Source organism: Ranitomeya imitator, chromosome 2 (assembly GCF_032444005.1).
Source record: "Ranitomeya imitator isolate aRanImi1 chromosome 2, aRanImi1.pri, whole genome shotgun sequence".
NCBI classification, from domain to species: Eukaryota; Metazoa; Chordata; class Amphibia; order Anura; family Dendrobatidae; genus Ranitomeya; species Ranitomeya imitator.
The window spans coordinates 515,479,778-515,498,332 of record NC_091283.1 but is presented as its reverse complement, the minus strand read 5'-3'; the positions used below and the strand labels follow the sequence as shown (position 1 = coordinate 515,498,332).

The following is an 18,555-nucleotide window of genomic DNA, read 5'->3' as shown; positions in this document are numbered from 1 at the left end:
CATTTGAAAACAACACCTTGGACCACTGAGCAACAGTCCAGTTCTTTTTCTCCTGGGACCAGGTAAGACGCTTCTGGTGTTGTCTATTGGTCGTGAGTGGCTTGACACAAGGAATGCGACACTTGTAGCCCATGTCCTGGATACATCTATGTGTGGTGGCTCTTGAAGCAATGACTCCAGCTGCAGTCTACTCCTTGTGAATGTCCCCCCAATTTTTGAATGGCTTTTTCTAAACAATCATTTCAAGGCTGCAGTTATCCCGGTTGCTTGTGCACCTTTTTCTACCACACTTTTTCCTTCCACTCAACTTTCCATTAATATGATTTGATACAGCACTCTGTGAACAGCCAGCTTCTTTAGCAATGACCTTTTTGGCTTACCCTCCTTGTGGAGTGTGTCAGTGACTGCCTTCTGTACATCTGTCAAGTCAGCAGTCTTCCACATAATTGTGGAGCCTACTGAAACAGACTAGGAACTTAGGAATCCTTTGCAGGTGTTTTTTTTGTAAATTATTCAAATTTAATGGGATATTGACTTTTGGGTTTTCATTGACTGTGTAAGCCATACTCATCAACATTAACAGAAATAAACACTTGAAATAGATCACTCTGTAATGACTCTATATGAGTTTCACTTTTTGTATTGAAGAACTGTAATAAATTAACTTTTTGATGATATTCTAATCTTGTGAGAAGCACCTGTATAAGGTAATTGAATTAAACCAACAGAATATGGGAAGACAGAACCATGAAAAGACATGAGATGCATGAATTTAAGACCCAACAAAAAGGAAAAAAATGATGTCACATTTATGAACACGGAAAACATTTAACACTACTTGCAATTCATGTTAAATTCTCTTCTCTTCATAATAGTACCTAATGTCTGACATACGTCTACACCAATAATTTATTACCATTAATGGCAAATGTACATACTAATATTAGTGCTGATTCCACAAACTACAAAAGCACAATTTTCTTTGCTTGGGTGTGACTGGGCAGGAAGCAATGACATCCTGTTCTTTGGTTACCTGACCACTCAAATGATCAATGAACAGAATGTCATCAGCTTCTGTCCTGGTACTGACCACTGGAGCAGCCAGTACTAGATCCTCAGGGGTTAGAATGCATCCTTTTGATGATTTTGTAACCAACCCAAACATTTTGTAAGATTTGTACAATATCTTGAAAGAGGACCTGTCATCTGCTCAAACATGGCCATTTTTTGCTCTTGTTTAGAGATGGGCAAACCCCTGGATGTTTGGGTCTAGGGGCATCTGCCAAACATATTTAAAAAGTTCGGGTACTATACCATTACCGGAACTCGAACCCAGACCCCATTCAAATGAATGGAGGGCCCGAACATCGAGTGTTTCCCGCGCTGTCATCTGTGTGACAACGTGAGAAACACCAGCTCTGATCGTTAGTTACCGCTAGAGTTGAGCGACTTTTACTTTTTTCGGATCGAGTCGGGTTTTGCGAAACCCGACTTTGTCAAAAGTCGGGTCGGGTGAAATCGGCCGATTATTGCGAAAAGTCAGGGGCCACCTGAAACCCGAAACCCAATGCAAGTCAATGGGGAATCAAAGTCGGCAGTGAGTGGAGGACAGGAAAACACCTACAGTGCCCATTTTAATGCCAAAAACATCAATTCTTATTACTTAAGCTTGTCAATCTTAATTTACTTTATAATAATAGTTAGGCATTGAAAACTGAGGGTCATTTGGCTAAAGTTGTGGGGGGTAGGGCTGGCTCAAGATTTTCGTGGGTCCAGGAAACGCGGAATACGTCACAGCGGTGGAGCAGGGAGAGGTAAGTATTTGCTGTGATCAACTTTGCTGTGATCCTGAGCAAGCAGGGGGGGCCTACTCGTGGGCACTGGAACAGGGCCCCTCATAGAACGGCGGTGTGTTTGACGGCGGATGGTGCATCCCACTGGCAGAGATACTTTTGCGTACTATGAGGGGCCCTGTGCCAGGGACGTCGCCAGCGAGTATCCCCCACCTGATGAAGGAACCTGCACTTTCATCTGCACCTTCCTCTTTGTCCCCGTGTAAGGTGGTATAGTATGCGGGAAGGGGAACCTGACTTTCAGCAGGGTCAGATTCTGGCTGTGTAGAGTGCAAGGGGAATGTAGTGGTCTGGGTCAATGTACCAGCAGACTCATCTAGCAGTCTCTGGGCAATGGGCAGGATGAGGAGGAAACACAGATATAGGCCCAAATAATAAAGTAGGCTAAATGCAGTTCAAAATTGGTAACAGGACTAAACAGGCGGCATTGCTTTGTTTAGTGGAGGAAAACTGTAATGAGTGGCAGACACAGTTAGTAGGCCCAAGTAATGAAGTGGGCTAAATGTCTGCCAAAAAAATTGTTCATAAATAAACAGGTGGCATAGCTAGGTACAGGGGTGGGCTCCTCTGCTGAGTAGCAGACAGTGGTAGTAGGCGCAAAGTATTAACTGGTCTAAATGGAGGCCAGGGCCCCTGTATATTTTAACTATCTATCATTTCAACAAATTTGTATTGGCAGTGCCATTGAAGGATTTAACAGCACAGACTACACAGTGGTGGAGCAGGGAGAGGTAAGTATTGCAAGTTGTAGAGCTCTGTTCGAGCTGGGGGGGAGCACTCTCTCGTGGGCGTCGGTACTGGCACAGGGCCACTCATATTACGACGGTGTGTCTGACGTTGGTTGTGCACCACCACCGTCAGAGACACTTCATTGTACTATGAGGGACCCTGTGCCAGTTAGGTCACCCAAGAGTGGGACCACCCACCTGTCCAGGCAAACTGCACTCGCACAGGTGCTTGCGCCAGGTGGTGACCACGGCCCTGTGGGGGGAGTCAGCCCATTTAGGGAGGTATAAAAATGACCTATATTGGACATTCAGCAGCTGCAAATGGAGGAATTGGAGAAGTCAGTAAGAGGAGGCCAAAAGCAAGACATTTTTCAGGCAAGCTACGTGTCAGCAGGGGAAGGTGGGGCAAAATAATTTGAAATCCATGATTGGTTCATTTTAATGAAGGTTAGATAATCCGGCTTTAAAAGCGGTTTTCCTACTCCTGGATAAGGGAGCCTTCGAGGCCTTGTGTAGCCAGACGATGACGCTGGCTCAACACCTCCAGCCTTAGGTGCTATTGTGCTTTTGCCACTACCACCAGATGCACCACCACCACCATCAGTACCAGCTGGCAACCATCGCCCATGGGCTCTTCCACCAGACTTCCTCATTTTTTTGGAAAATCTAACCAAAATACCAACTGTTATATGGTACTGTAAAACAAAGTAGAAGGTGTATATAAACTTGTTGAGAATTTAAATCTCCATTTTTTGGGGGGAGACCGAACCAAAACTCAGGCCCTGTGCATAAAACAACACTATGTATGTGGCAGAAAGTGGCTGGCTGATATACGACGAACTAACAGGACTGAAGTATATCCACTTTGTGAGAATGTGAATCTCACTTTTATTGGGGAGACTGAACCAAAACTCAGGCCCATTGTATAAAACAACACAATGTAAGTGGCAGAAAGTGGCTGGAAGATATATGAAAAAATACAATGACTGTACTACAATTTCAATCTCCCTACAATGATCTCAGGACAAGTATGGCAGCAATAAAAAGGACTGCTGCACACAGAAATGTGGACAAATAAACAAGATAACTGTGCAGAAAGGAGCAACAGGATATTTGCTTTTAAAAAAGCAGTTGGTTTGCACAGCGGCGTACAAACAGCAATGCAGCTATCAGGAAGCCTTATAAGGCAGCCTAATAAGCTACAGAGCTGATGCACAAAAATATAGCCTCCACTGTCCCTGCAAACAAATGGTGGTGTTGGACAGTGGAAATCGCTACAGCACAAGCAGTTTGGGGGTTAATCTTCCCTCCCTAACTATATCCCTTCTTCTGATGAAGCTGCAGCAACCTCTCTCTATGCTAAGATCGGCAGAAGTAAGATGGCTTTCGGTGTGCACTCCCCTTTATAGCCCCTGTGACGCCGCAGAAAGCAAGCCAATCACTGTCATGCCCTTCTCTAAGATGGTGGGGACCGAGACCTATGTCATCACGCTGCCCACACTCTGCGTCCTCCTTCATTGGCTGAAAAATGGCGCTGAAAGCGTCATGAAACGCGACTTTTGCGCGCAGATCGGCAACCTCATGGCCGATCCCACACTAGGATCGGGTTGGGTTTCTTGAAACCTGACTTTGCCGAAAGTCGGCGATTTTTGAATTTGTTCGATCCATTTCGCTCAACCCTAGTTACAGCCAATTAGAGCAATGTGGTTCCCACGCTGTCATACAAATGACAGTGTGTGACCCAGCAGCTGTGACTGGCAGTAAAAAGGTTACTGCCAGTCACAGGCGTTGCCTGATGAGAGTACTACTCATCATCCTATACCTGGTCTCGCTGATAGTAGCGAGCCCGCCCCCTTTTGGGTATCCCAGTACAGGGACTTAGTAACCCTAATACTCCACAAAGAACCACAGTCCGTAAATCCCATAAAATATACCTTTATTAAATATACAAAATTATAAAATTGAACAACGGATAAGATACATTGGGACAAATGGGGGCTAGTGAGAAAAACTGTACGGCAGTAAAATACAGGGCTACAGAGTACTCCCCACCATGTCAGCACAACATGTCACATAATATATACTCCAATGAGTGATGTAAACAAGTACACACAATAGAGCACTGATAGATAATACTGAGGCCAGGGACAGTATATTAACAATTTAGGTGCAAGTGCACATATGGCAAAGAGATTTCACTGCATGCCGGCCACATATCAGTATAGAATATAAAAAAGTGTATACCTGATGCTTGCTTATACCACATAATTATGTCACATAATATATACTCCAATGAGTGATGTAAACAAGTCCACACAGTAGAACACTGATAGATAACACTAAGGCCAGGGACAGTATATTGACAATAAGGTGCAAGTGCACATATGGCAAAGAAATTTCACTGCATGCCGGCCACATATCAGCATAGAATATAGGAAGGTGTATACCTGATGCTTGCTGGCCGGTGAGGGACCTGAGCCGACCCCAACGCGCGTTTCGGAGCCCACACGCGGCTCCTTCCTCAGGGGGTGTACCTGATAGATGCCGCAACGTCTATATAAGTGTACAGGTACCAGAACTCACCCTAATTGTGAGGCATCCTGCCCGCCCATGCCGCCAGCCGGCGCACCGCTGCCATCCGGAACCGGAAACACGCGGGCCCCACGTGATCCGGCACCACATGACACGGACGCCGGCATAAGCAAAGCACAAGAGGGCGCATGCGCAGGAGTGAGCGGCGGGCGCCATTTAAAGTATGGGCGAGAAAAAGGGCAAATAACCTCTGCAGATAACCGCCTATTCACATAGTTCATCCGGTACCATAGACGAAAACGAAAGAGGGGGAGGGGACCAAACAAAGAGAGGAGGAGGGGAAGAAAAAGGAAAATAAAACAAAACCTATAAGGAAGGACTAATATAACACAAACATATGTGGTACAGCTGCCCCGTAAAACAACACCCACTATAAAGTCGGCACACAACAAAAATGCGTTATGCCCCCAGAGTAGATGCCAGCAAGTAGGGACAGCAGCAGCACAGCACCACATATACAAGTGAACATATACATACAGATAAATAATAAAAAAATAATAAAAAAATGAAAAAAACAATGAAAAAAACATAGACATAACGAGCCGACCAAAGCATAATACAATAACAATAAAACATATATCCATATTACAACAAAACAAAATATAGCCGACACATAAATGCATATATATAAGAACACAACACCCACCATATACATATCATCAAAATACAAATATACAAAAAGCCTAATACTTCCCTAAGAGGAAGATATACCCTCACACACATAACAAATGGAGTATCTACCAACGATAAATATATAAATATATATATATATATATATATATATATATAATACATTGCAAGGCCCGAGCAGGAAACAAGACTTGACACGAATGCCAGGACCGTCAGTGCGATGTTCCTAAACTCCATGAAGATAGATAATCAACACATTGTAGCGTGCACCTACCTATAAAATAATAAAACAAAATTAAAACCATAATACATGCCAACAGATCATCTCACTATGATCACAGATATTCACAGGAATGGCGCAAATGAAATATTATCGTTGAGTCCATGTGGGTGGATGGTCCGTAAGGTCCAAATCCACTTGGACTCTAACTGCGCAAGACGTTTGGACAAATTCCCTCCCCTAATATTAATCCGCAACAGATCAATGCCACGTACTCTCAGGAGCTTCTCATTGCACTGATGAGATTCCCAGAAATGGCGCGGTATGGTCTTGAGGGTGGATGCGTCCGCGCAGGAGGCAGCCGCTATAATACCTAAAACGTGTTCCCGAATACGTACCTTCAATTGCCGTGTGGTCAGACCAATATAGATCAGACCACACGGACATGTTGCATAATAAATCACGTATCGGGAAACACAGGTAATGCGTTGTCTGATGGTAAATTGTTTCGTGCCATCTGAGTTGGTAAAAGAGGTACACTTGTCAACATTCGGGCACGCGACACACCTGCCGCACGGAGCACATCCACCCCCAGACCGCGCCACATCCAGGAAAGTTGGCATACCTTGCCCCATATAGTGACTACGTGTCAATTGATCTCGAAGGTTTGTCGCACGTCTAAACGTAATGGAGGGATTGTTGGGAAGGAATTTAACCAAAATAGGATCAGCCTTCAGGATGGGCCAGGCATTCATAATTGCAGTACGAAGCCTCCCATGTTGAGGATTATACGAGGTAATAAACCTTGCCGCATTATTGTTAGTAGATTTTTTAGATGTTTTCCCGTATAACAGATTATTACGATCAGAGTATTTGGCACGATGGTATGCCCTCTTCACGCATCGACCACTATATCCCCTAGATAAAAATCGTTGCTTCAACTCCTCCGCCCGAGCCTCAAAATCAGCATCATTGGAGCAAATACGGCGAAGGCGGAGGAATTGTCCAACCGGAATAGCCTGCACCATATGGCGCGGATGACACGATGATGCATGAAGCAAGGTGTTTGTTGCCGTCTGTTTCCGGTAGATGTCGGTCTGAATTAGGCCGGCTCCATCCTTATAGATAGTAACATCTAAGAAGTCAATTTTCTCGGCATCCCACACCGGGGTCAGACGTATATTCTGATCGTTACTGTTAAGTGAGGATATAAATTGCGCAAGGTCGACGGCGGTGCCCTGCCAGACAAAGAAGATGTCGTCGATATAACGGGTCCAAAACAGGACTCGGTCAATCGACCCCTGTTTGTCTGACAGGAAGAGATCCCTCTCCCACAGCCCCAGGAACAGGTTAGCATAGGACGGCGCAAAGGCCGCCCCCATCGCTGTGCCCTGGAGCTGTAGGTAGAAGGATCCTTTAAAAACAAAAAAATTGTGGGTGAGGGTGAACTCAAGAAGCTCCAGGATGAGGTCCCTCAACGATACTGCCAGAGTAGATGTGCTGAGAAAAAATTGAACAGCACGTAAACCATCACTGTGGCGAATATTCGTGTAGAGGGACTCAACATCAACTGAAGCCAAAAGAATATCACCCTCTAAACACAGGCCGTCGACCTTGCGCAACAAATCTTACTTAGGGACTTAGTAACGTCTGGTTTCTTCAGGGTTTTCTCCACCACCTGGTACCTCTCAACCAGTCCAACCAGATCGTCTGCATTCCGGGGCTCACCCTGGGCAACCCAGGTCTGTATTGTCCTGGGTAGGGAGGGGATGAATCTGTCCATCACTACACACTCGACCATCTTGGCTGGAGTGGACAACTCTGGCTGCAGCCACTTTTGGACCAGGTGTAGCAAGTCAAACATCTGTGAGCCCTTACAGACATTGTCACTCCGAGGCGTGCCAGTATTTCAGTTTTTAACTTCCCATACTCCTTGGCATCCTGGAGGGTAAGTCATAATATGCCTTTTGGGGCTCCCCCGTCAGATATGATGCCAGTACCTCTGCCCACTGCTCTGGCAGAAGTCTCTCCCGTTAAGCCACCAGCTTAAAAATAATAATAATAATCGTTATTTCTATATAGCACTAACATATTCCGCAGCGCTTTACAGTTTGCACACATTATCCTCACTGTCCCCGATGGGGCTCACAATCTAAACTCCCTATCAGCATGTCTTTGGATTGTCAAGAAGGCTTCCAAGTCATGAATAGCTCGCCTTACCATTTTCCGGGCATATGCATCACTTTCCGGAGTTGAGGAGGAGACCACCGGCTCCATTTGTTGCGTTAGCGCCTCCTGCTGCTGAAATTGCTGAAGCTGCTGTACCAGCAGCTTATTCGTCTCAACTTGCTAACTAGCAAGTTGGTGTTGCTGATGCTCCTGCACGAGATGTTTCACCAGCACTTCCATGTTGCCGGACATCTCATGCTGCATGGCGGATTTCACCCATGACATGTAGTTGTCTGCAGCCTCTATCTGGATTCCTGGATCGCAGCTCGCACTTGATCCACCACGTGTAAGAGGTTGCCACTCTCTGTAGAAGCCTTCAGGTAGACTCAGGAGCACATGGACTTGAAAACACCGGTGGGTTTATTGTGTGCAGCATAAACCACCGTGCTTAAAACAAAACACAGCCCTCTGTGCACGGTAGAAAACAACAAAAATAGTAGCAAACAGTTCAGTCCTACTTGATGCGGGTTCCTCCCACACACAGTTAGGAAAAAACCCTCTTAGTCCTTCTGTGGCTGACTGAAGCACAAGTCCAGGTATATCATGTCATGTGCTAGTCATGTGATCATGACATTACTGCAGGTCCTCAAACCCCTGCAGGTACTGCAGGAAAAGAGGTACGGTGGGCTCCCTCCCACCTGCACTGTGGGTGCTCACATGAAACCGCCCCATTAAACTCTTTACACGGCCTTTCAGCACCTAGTGTGCTGGAAGCACAAAAACACTCCGGTTTCACATCACTGACCACTACATGCACAGTGACACATACCTCCAATCCTCTACAAATCTAGTGACCCTGTCACAGCACTTAACTGGTGCCTTTTGATCTGATGATCTGTCCTTTTTAAAAGGGTTATTTGTTATCTTTTTTCCTGTCCCCAATTGCTTGTATATGTCTAAAACAGTAAACTAGGATGATAAAAGGAAAGGACTGCTGAGCATCGATTGACTGCAGTGGTGATGTGCAAAGTAGACATCACATCATCACTCACCAGCGGATAGCTGACACTGGACCATAGAAGGATGAGTACTATCTGTTGTTTTAGAAGTACACAAGCATTTGAGCACTGATTTATTTTTTTTGTCATGGAAAACCTCTTTAACTACTCGTGTATTGCCCATAGACTTTAAATGTCCGAGTGGTCCTCGTTCTACTATGTATGATGTTCTGAAATGTCTCTGCAGTGCAGAAAAGCTTCACACCATTTTACAGGTGCGTGATAGGGAAGCCGACTGTCAAACAAAGCTGAGCTCACCATATAGAAGGCAGGGTAGGTAGATCACGGTCTCGCGGATCTCTATATAGGTATCGCTTCTTATATGCTATAAATGCAGCTTTTGTTTAGCACTTCCTCCTCTTCACTCAGAGAGGTCATGTGATTGCTGGCTGTAGGGAGCAGGAGCTGCTGGAAGACTCAGCTCTGCTATGTAGCCATGAGGCTACATTTCCTCTGTAACTGGGGTTAATATACCAGCTGCAGTTACAGAGGGAGATCAGAGGAAAAATATTTAAATGTTGTTAAGCCCCAAAGCTCTTTTATGACCTTATGAAGGGAGGAATATGTAAAAAAAAAGTATACAAATAAAAGCAAAGTAGAAAATAAATAAAAAAAAAAAGCCTCTGACAATATAAATCATTTTACTAACTCCGCCAAATTGAGAAAAAAAGGGGCATATATATATATATATATATATATATATATATATATATGTCTTAATATGGAAGGTTACATGCATTTACCCTTATTACAGTTTCTTTGAGAGCAGCGTACATAGTGTTTTCTGCACAGTATAAACACACTAAAATCGTGTGTGCTCTGCCATGGATCACTCTTTAGTAATACAATGAGATTAATATATTGTTGTTGTTTTTTGCAATGTATATTGAGGGGAGTTTGTGCTGCGTGAATCTTCAAAGCAGAAGGGCTGCCAGATGATTGTGGTGCAATAGGGTAAGAGTCTGACCAGATGGCCATACATGTAGTGAGAATTCTTACCCATCTTACCCATAGAAGCTGCATAACATTACACTGTTCTGAGGACTATAGTTGTTTGGTCAGTTTAAAGCCAGCGTTTATGTGATTAGTTGGCCGTTGTACTTGGCCATAGGGTGATATCGTTGCCATATATACATTTATACCTGCATTACATCTGGCAATATTCCATTGCAGATATCCTTTATATTTTACACAAGGGGAAATTACGGTACTTGTTTTAACTTCTCAAAATTTGTAGAAGAGAAGAATAAAGCACTGATCTCTGCTTTCATGGAGCTCGAAGTCCAAGGTTTATCTCCCTGTAATTTATACAGCATTTTCATGCCTGTGACATTCTTGTGGGGATACAGAAAGCCCCATGCTGCTAATGGACTGAAAGTAAATGAAATTAAATAAGCGCAGCAAAGCTCATCAGCAGTGTCTCCCCCCTGGGTAATTCAATTCCTGAGTGCGCTGTGATGGGCGCGTGCGGCACACTCTCTGAAATCCTGCTGCGGGCGGGAGACTTAACATCTAAATAAAACTTTTTACTGCAGCATTTGTTATTCTCATGCCAGCAGGGTCCTGGATGCCGGTTTGGGGACAGTAATGTAATATTCATATTTCCTCCCATGTTGTGCGTGCCATATACCAGCCTACTAAATATTCCATAAATATGCACTGCAGTTTAAATAAGCTGTCGTGAATTTTAATTTCCATGCAAATTTTTTTTCTTTGTTATTAACTGCTTGGCTGCCCATCTGTATCACTTGTCTGCCCTGAGAGGTGCAGCAGTCATAAATCTAGTGACCATCTCCGCTCTGCGTCTCCACCTGACTCTCCACAGATCATCCCTAGAATAGCATTGCAGGTATTTAACCAGACCGATCTCTGTTACTGAATTGTGTAATCCATTATCCACAGCAGACATTTATTGGTAATGACCTAATTTATAGTGTAGTGTTTAATAAGTACATTAGGTAGAAGATCAGAGAACTTGAGATGGAAATGAATTGTTGGAAGATGATGACAGCATTTTCACATATAGATTCCCCTTTGACTCATAGTGTTTACATTCTGGTAAATAAAAGCCTGGGAGGATGCTCTTCATTTACGGATGTTATTTTTCTATGCAACCCACTGAGCCATAAGTACTTGTGTAAGTTTCTGCACACAATGATTTCAGTTTCCAAAAACCATATGGAATACCGGACATATACTACATATACATATTAAGGCCTGTTTCACCGATTGCAAGCAGGTGAATAAGTGACCAGAAGTGTCTCTACAGAGAGGAAGAGGACTTGTACTCTAGTGCCACATATTGGAAGTAGCAATCTTACAAGTCGTTACCGACCCTTTAACGAGCCTCGCAATATGATTTAGAATAAAAGCCAAATCAGAATCTCAATTTACAGACACGGTTTTTCAGGGTGGTGTCCCCCGTCAGTACAAAGTATGAGATCTAGTTTGGCTGAGTCAGTGGCTAAAACTGGGATCTAAGGGGTAACGTTTCTCTTGTGGAGAGTGACAACAAGCCAGATCTGGCAGCTAGCTAGTACACTTAAACACCTTGCTATCCTAAGTCATATTGCAAGGCTTGTTAAAGGGTCGATAATGACTTGTAGGATTGCTACTTCCAATGTTTGGCTCTGGAGTTCAAGTCCTCTTCCTCTCTGAAGAGACAATTTGCATATTTAATTTCCAGAATTTCCATATATATATAATTTATTTTATTTGTTTTAGAATCTCGAGATACTGAAGAGCCTGAAAAGCTTTTGAAACAGGGCTACTTAGAGAAGAGGAACAGAGGTAAGATGTAATTTGGTGCTGCTTACCAAAATTTGGTATAAGTTATGAGTAGAGATGAGCGAATTTGCCCGGCTTCCTGGATCTCGCCAGCTGATCGGCGCCGCAGCTGCATGTGTCGCGGTAGTGTCACAGCACATGAATGCAGAGCCCAACAAACAGGCTCTCCATGCATGTGTCGTGACTGTCACACAGCTGCGACACATGCAGCTGCGGAGCCAAACTGCTGATCAGCCGGATCGATCCAGGAAGCCGGGTTCCCTCTGCAGCTTATTAGGCAAGTGCTATAGCTTGCTGAATAACAGGGAACCTGAACAAATTCGCTCATCTCTACTTATGAGGAGTCTTTATAAAGCCTCTTCTTAGAAATCTGTTATTCTTACATAACATAGCATGTAATATTATGTCCATTCTGGTGATTCACTCATTAGCCCCTTTCTGAATGGCATTCTTATCAGTAATGCCTAAACAGGTGTTTTTTTTTCTAAGCATTCACTCCAAGTTTTTAAACCATTATTAGGGTGTAAACTGGGACTATGTATGACATAAAGGGCCTTTTTTCCAAGTGGTAGTGCATAGGAGGTTTCTCCAATAGCAGCCAATCACATCACATCTAAAGTGCCAAGTACTGCTCATATAAGAGGGTGGTGGCCCACTCTTACACATGAACCCACCGGAGAATTCTCCTGTGGGCTAGTCCAAGCCTGGGCACACCCTACTTTTGGCCCCTATTAACCCAAATAACAAATCTTGTCCAACCCGCATGCGTTTTTTTTTCCACAGATCATGGCTTCTTTGGGTCCGAGTGGCAGAAAAGGTGGTGTGTTCTCTCTAACATTAGCTTTTGCTACTACTCTAATGAGAAAGGTAAGTGTACACACCTCAAAATTAAAATTGCAGCACCAAGAATGAAAAGTTTTGGAATTATGGAAACCATAGGATCATAGAGACATGTTAACTCCTTCAGGACCAGGCAATTTTCTTTTTTTTTTTTTCATTTTTGTTTTTTCCTCCCCTTCCTCCAAGACCCATAACTTTTTCATTTTTCTGTCCACAAAACAGTACGAGGGCATTTTTTTGCTGGACAAGTTGTGCTTTTGAATGCCACCGTTCATTTTATCATGTGATGCACTGCAAAGCGGGGAAAAAAATAAATTCACGTGAGTTGAAATTTTAAAAAAAAAGTTACATTCCACAATTGTTTTGGATTTTTTATTTACAATGTTCACTATATTGTAAAACTGACCAGGCGATATGATTTTCCAGGTCAGTACGATCACGCAGATGCCCAACATGTACAGTTTTTATTTTTCTCTTTTAAGTGGTGAAAAAAATTCAGAAATCTGTTAAAACAAACAAAAATAGCTTGTTACCATTTTCTGAGACCCATAACATTTTCGATTTTCAAGATATGAAGCTGTGGGAGGGCTTGTTTTTTGTGCCCTCAGCTGATATTTTAATGAGGCCATTTTGTGGTAGATAAAAAAATGTTTTAATCTCCTCTTGATTGCATTTTGTGGCAGCCAAAAAGCTTAATTCTGGCTTTTGAATTTTTGTTCTCATTAAGCTGTCTACCAATTAGATTCAATTATTTTATATTTTGATAGATTTGATTTTTACAAATGCAGCAATACCAAAAATATGTATTTTATTTTTTAATTAGGCAAAAGGAAGGTTGTTTGATTGTTTATATTTTTTTTCATATTTTTGAGAAACATTTTTATTTGACTTTTTATTGTATTTAATAATCCCTTTAGGGGACTTAAAGCTGCGATCGTCGGATCGCATAGCAGTACATCAGCACTGCAATGTATAGCGAAAATCTCAGTCTCCTATGAATGCCAGGTAAATGCTGGCTTTCACAGGAGAATTGTCATGAGAATCAGAGGTCTTCAGCAGGCTCCCGGCTGTCATTGAAACCCATTGGCGATCACATCATTGGTATGGCGATGGGCAGGTGACACGCCCCCTACCGACGTATGTTAAATGCCACTGTCAGATATTGACAGCAGCATTTAGCAGGTTAACAGCCATGGATGGAGATCCACCTGAGGCTGTTAGTCACATGATGGGTGATCAAATCAGTCATCATCTGTCAGGAAAGATTCCGACTCGGCGTGTGAGCCCACATCAAGGTTAGGAACACAATATATGATGTAAATGTGTATCATATGTCGTAAAGGGTTTAATCATATACAAATGGTGAATAATGGAAACAAAATGTTAAAAACCTCTAAATTTATTTAGTACTCATTATGACCACCTCTCAGAAATCCCACCACTTACACACGTTGGTTTTTGTTAATGAAGCTATTAATTGTTGTCAGAGGAATGTTCTGCCACGCTAAATGTATTTGGTCATATAAGTCAAAGATCTGTTGCTGGCCACTTTCTTTGCAATTGGCGATCAATGATATCCCAGATGTGCTAGATGAGAGACAGTCTGAGGATGCTGCAGGCCATGGTAGCCTGTTTCGGCCACACAGGCTGCTCACAATAACACAAGCAACATGTGTCTTGGCGTTGTCATGTTGAGAAATTACTCCTGGAACACTAGAATAATGGCTGTGACACTGTTTCCGTGGCAAAATCAATGTAATGCCAAGCTGTTAGTGTACCTGGATTGAAGGCTAGAAGCAACCGTCTACTGTACATTTTACCAACGCCGACCATAAGCCCAGAAATAGGACCGAGGTGAAGGCCTTTTCATAGCATTGCCTACATCCTCCTCTACAGATGGAGAACAGAGGCTGGAATGGAGTTTTATCATCTTCATTGATGAATCCTGCTTTTTCTTGGAAACAGTGATACCCAGAGATTAATCTAGAGACCACATGGACAACACCATGGAGTGGGAGCATCACATCAGTCCTATTCCCAGGATTATGGCGAGAGGTGGCATAATGTATGGAAACCCGACCCCTCTATTCTTCATTCATGGTACAGCAGCGGATCTTGATGATTTGCCTAAATGAATGCAGCGTGGCAGTAAATTCCTTAAACAGCCATTAATAACTTCATTGATAGCAGGCAAGAAGTGTGACTACATGTATTTCTGCATTTGGCACTCATACTCCGTACTGAGTAATTCAAGATGTTTTAAAAATGTTTCCATGTTTTTTTCATTTGCAATTCATTAGCATGTCTATCCATCCTGTGCTTTCCATAATTTACAAATTTTCCTTCTTGGAGGTTCAATTTCAATGTTCAAGAGTATATGTGGTCAGCGTAAAGTACTTATTACATATTATCATTCCCACTGCAAAGAAATTGTAGCTTCATATCCTGCATGTAAAATCGGCATTCACTTGTCTTTAACCCCTTACTGACATATGACATACCGGTATGTTGGCTCCCTGACTTTCATGCAGGCTCTCACGCCAAGCTCGCATCTTTCTGCGCACATGACCGCTGGATTAATCAGCCATCATGGACCTCCAACAACCACGGGTGGAGTATATCTCTGCCCATGGCTAATAATCCCACTGTCAATCTCTGACAACAGCAGTTAGTACGTGCCGTCAGGGGCATGTGTCATTCCATGCTTCCATCAGCGCGCCCCTGGTGTGATTTCAGGGCGCCAATGGGTTGTTATGACAGCTGAAGATTGTGATTTTCACTATACATAGCAGTCCCCTGAGAGAATAATTCAGTCCAGTAAAAAGTGAAAAAAAAATTAAAAAACATACAAAAGTTCAAATCACTCCCCTTTTACCCCATTAAAAATAAAATCATGAAAGCAAAATACACATATTTGGTATCACTACATTCCTAAAAGTCCGATCTATCCTAATATAAAATAGATTAAACCGATTGGTAAACAGCGTAACGAAAAAAAATAAAAGCGCCAGAATTAAATAAAATGTAATAGCAAACGATCAAAACATTGTATCTACCCCCAAATGGTATCAGTAAAAACATCAGCCCAGTGCACAAAAAATAATACCTCACACAGCCTCATATCCCAAAAAATGAAAATGTTTCAAGTCTTGGAAAATGTTGATATAAGAGAAAAATACATTTCTTACAAATTTACGATTTTTTTTTTCACCACTTAAATAAAAAACAAACTACCGTATTTTTCGGACTAAAAGACGCACTTTTTCCCCCCCAAAAAAGGGGGAAAATGGGGGGTGCGTCTAATAGTCGCAATGCAGGCTTACCTAGGTGGCAGAGGTGCGGTTGCGGGGGTGTGGCGGCAGAGGAGGCGCAGTAAGCGGGGTCCCTTTCCCCGGTATGGTGATGCAGCAGGCCCGGTATGCAGCAGAGCCGGGTGAATCCTCTTGTTATCGGTGGTGGCGGCCATTTTCCGGAGGCCGCGCGTGCGCAGATGGAGCGCTCTGCTTCCCGGGGCTTCAGGAAAATGGCCGCCGCACGCACGCGCGGCCTCCCGCGGCCATTTTCCTGAAGCCCTGGGAGCAGAGTGCTTCATCTGCACACGCGCGGCCTCAGGAAGATGGCCGCGCCCACCGATAACAAGAGGATTCACCCGGCTCTGCTGCATACCGGGCCTGCTGCATCACCATACCGGGGAAAGGGACCCCGCTTCCTGCGCCTCCTCTGCCGCCACACCCCCGCAACCGCACCTCTGCCACCGGACCTCTGCCACCGCACCTCTGCCACCTAGGTAAGCCTGCATGGTACGCCAGGGACCCCTCTCACGCCATACCTCTCACTGCACCTCCTGATCCCAGCACCTCCTGATCCCAGCACCTCCTGATCCCAGCACCTCCTGATCCCAGCACCTTCTCATCCCAGCACCTTCTCATCCCAGCAACTCCTGATCCCAGCACCTCCTGATCCCAGCACCTCCTGATCCCAGCACCTCCTGATCCCAGCACCTTCTCATCCCAGCACCTCCTGATCCCAGCACCTCCTGATCCCAGCACCTCCTGATCCCAGCACCTCCTGATCCCAGCACCTTCTGATCCCAGCACCTTCTCATCCCAGCACCTCCTCATCCCAGCATCACCCCACCTTGCCTCCTGTGACCCTGCTCTGCCACCGCCATAAGATACTGTAAATTCGGACAATAAGACGGACCCCCATGTTATAAAAAATCTTTTTTTCTGCAATTTTCACCCCAAATTTGGGGTGCGTCTTATGGTCCGGTGCGTCTTATAGTCCGAAAAATACGGTATACATGTTTGGGATCTGGGTACTCGTACTCACCTGGAGAATCATATTGCTAAGTGAGTCAAATAATGAACATGGTAAATAAAAAAAATAAAATAAAAAAACCCAAGCGTGAAGTTGCACTTTTTTCCGTTATTTTCACGCACTTGAAATTTATTTTCACATTTTCCCTTACACTTTGTGATAGTATGAATGGTGTCATTCAAAAGTACAACTTGTTCTGGAAATAATAAGCCCTTGTACAGCTATTTTGAAGGAAAAATAAAAAAGTTTTGGCTCTTGGAAGAAGGGGAGGAAAAACTAAAATGAAAAAATGACCATGGCGTGAAGGGGTTAAATGTAGAGGTCTCCTAACACAGCAGTGTATCAGGATTTAAGCTAAAATTCATCTAAATCTAGAATTTCTTGCAGATCTAAATAAGTAATGTGTATGTGAGCATGTGTATACAGTATACTGTACATGTGTCTGTATTTGGACAGCCACAAAACATGGGGTGCAGGGACTCGACCATGTCACTCGAGCACCCGCGATACTCTGAGCATAACCGAGCACCCTAGGCAAACCCGAGTAACTGTATTATAGACTGGGGCATGATACAAATAGCCATTGGTATTTAGAACTGATATTTAATACTGCATAAAATACTGTACATAAATATTTTGTAATGTACATATCTATGTAAAATGTATGAATCTAGTTGTTTTTAACTTTCTCATGTATTGTTATAATGGGGGCACATGTAATAATATTTTTTCTTTCATTTGCTACGTGACACACATCTTAATTAGATTTACAACTTCATATTTCTCTGTAACGGCATGGTAACAAATCCTATATTTTCCATGTTTTGTGATTTGCCCAGTTTTATTCTCCTGCATGTATACACCATTCAGGAAGGAAGGGTTTACACATCTGGATGCAGCTATCCTGCTGTTAGCCACAATTAACCGTATGGCCTCATGAACGAGTGCGAAGGGAGTAGGTTCATAACACGGAGGAAATCAGCTACGTGACCTCTAAATAATGCATTGCATTTTTTACTAGTTATGTAACGTGAATTATTTCTTTCTGCTTGATGAACATAAAAAGCAGCTCTTAAATTCATGTTTTATTTGTAGCTTTGGAATAATAATGATGCCCACCTCATAACTGCAAATCTCATAGGGCAGGAAGTTGAATACTGAGCAGAGAAACCAAATTAGAAGCCTCTTCTAATTAACACAAGAGCAGCTTTAATCATAAAATTGTTATGTTGGACCGACTAAATATCAATTAGACATTTTTATTTATAATATGAATCAAACAGCTACTCTATGCAAAAAACAAAAAAAAATTATAATTATGTATAGGGCTTCAAACAATATAGCCAAAATATTAAAGC

General features: G+C 43.2%; 1 protein-coding gene across 2 annotated transcripts in view; it reads left to right on the top strand.

The window, feature by feature from the left end:
* Positions 1-18,555, top strand: part of SKAP1 (src kinase associated phosphoprotein 1) — an 834,367-nt gene that overhangs the window by 561,849 nt on the left and 253,963 nt on the right. For both annotated transcript variants that reach the window (XM_069751743.1, XM_069751744.1), the window contains exons 5-6: positions 11,975-12,040; positions 12,821-12,904. In XM_069751743.1, coding sequence (XP_069607844.1) covers positions 11,975-12,040; positions 12,821-12,904 — 150 coding nt within the window. The remainder of the gene's footprint in view (positions 1-11,974; positions 12,041-12,820; positions 12,905-18,555) is intronic.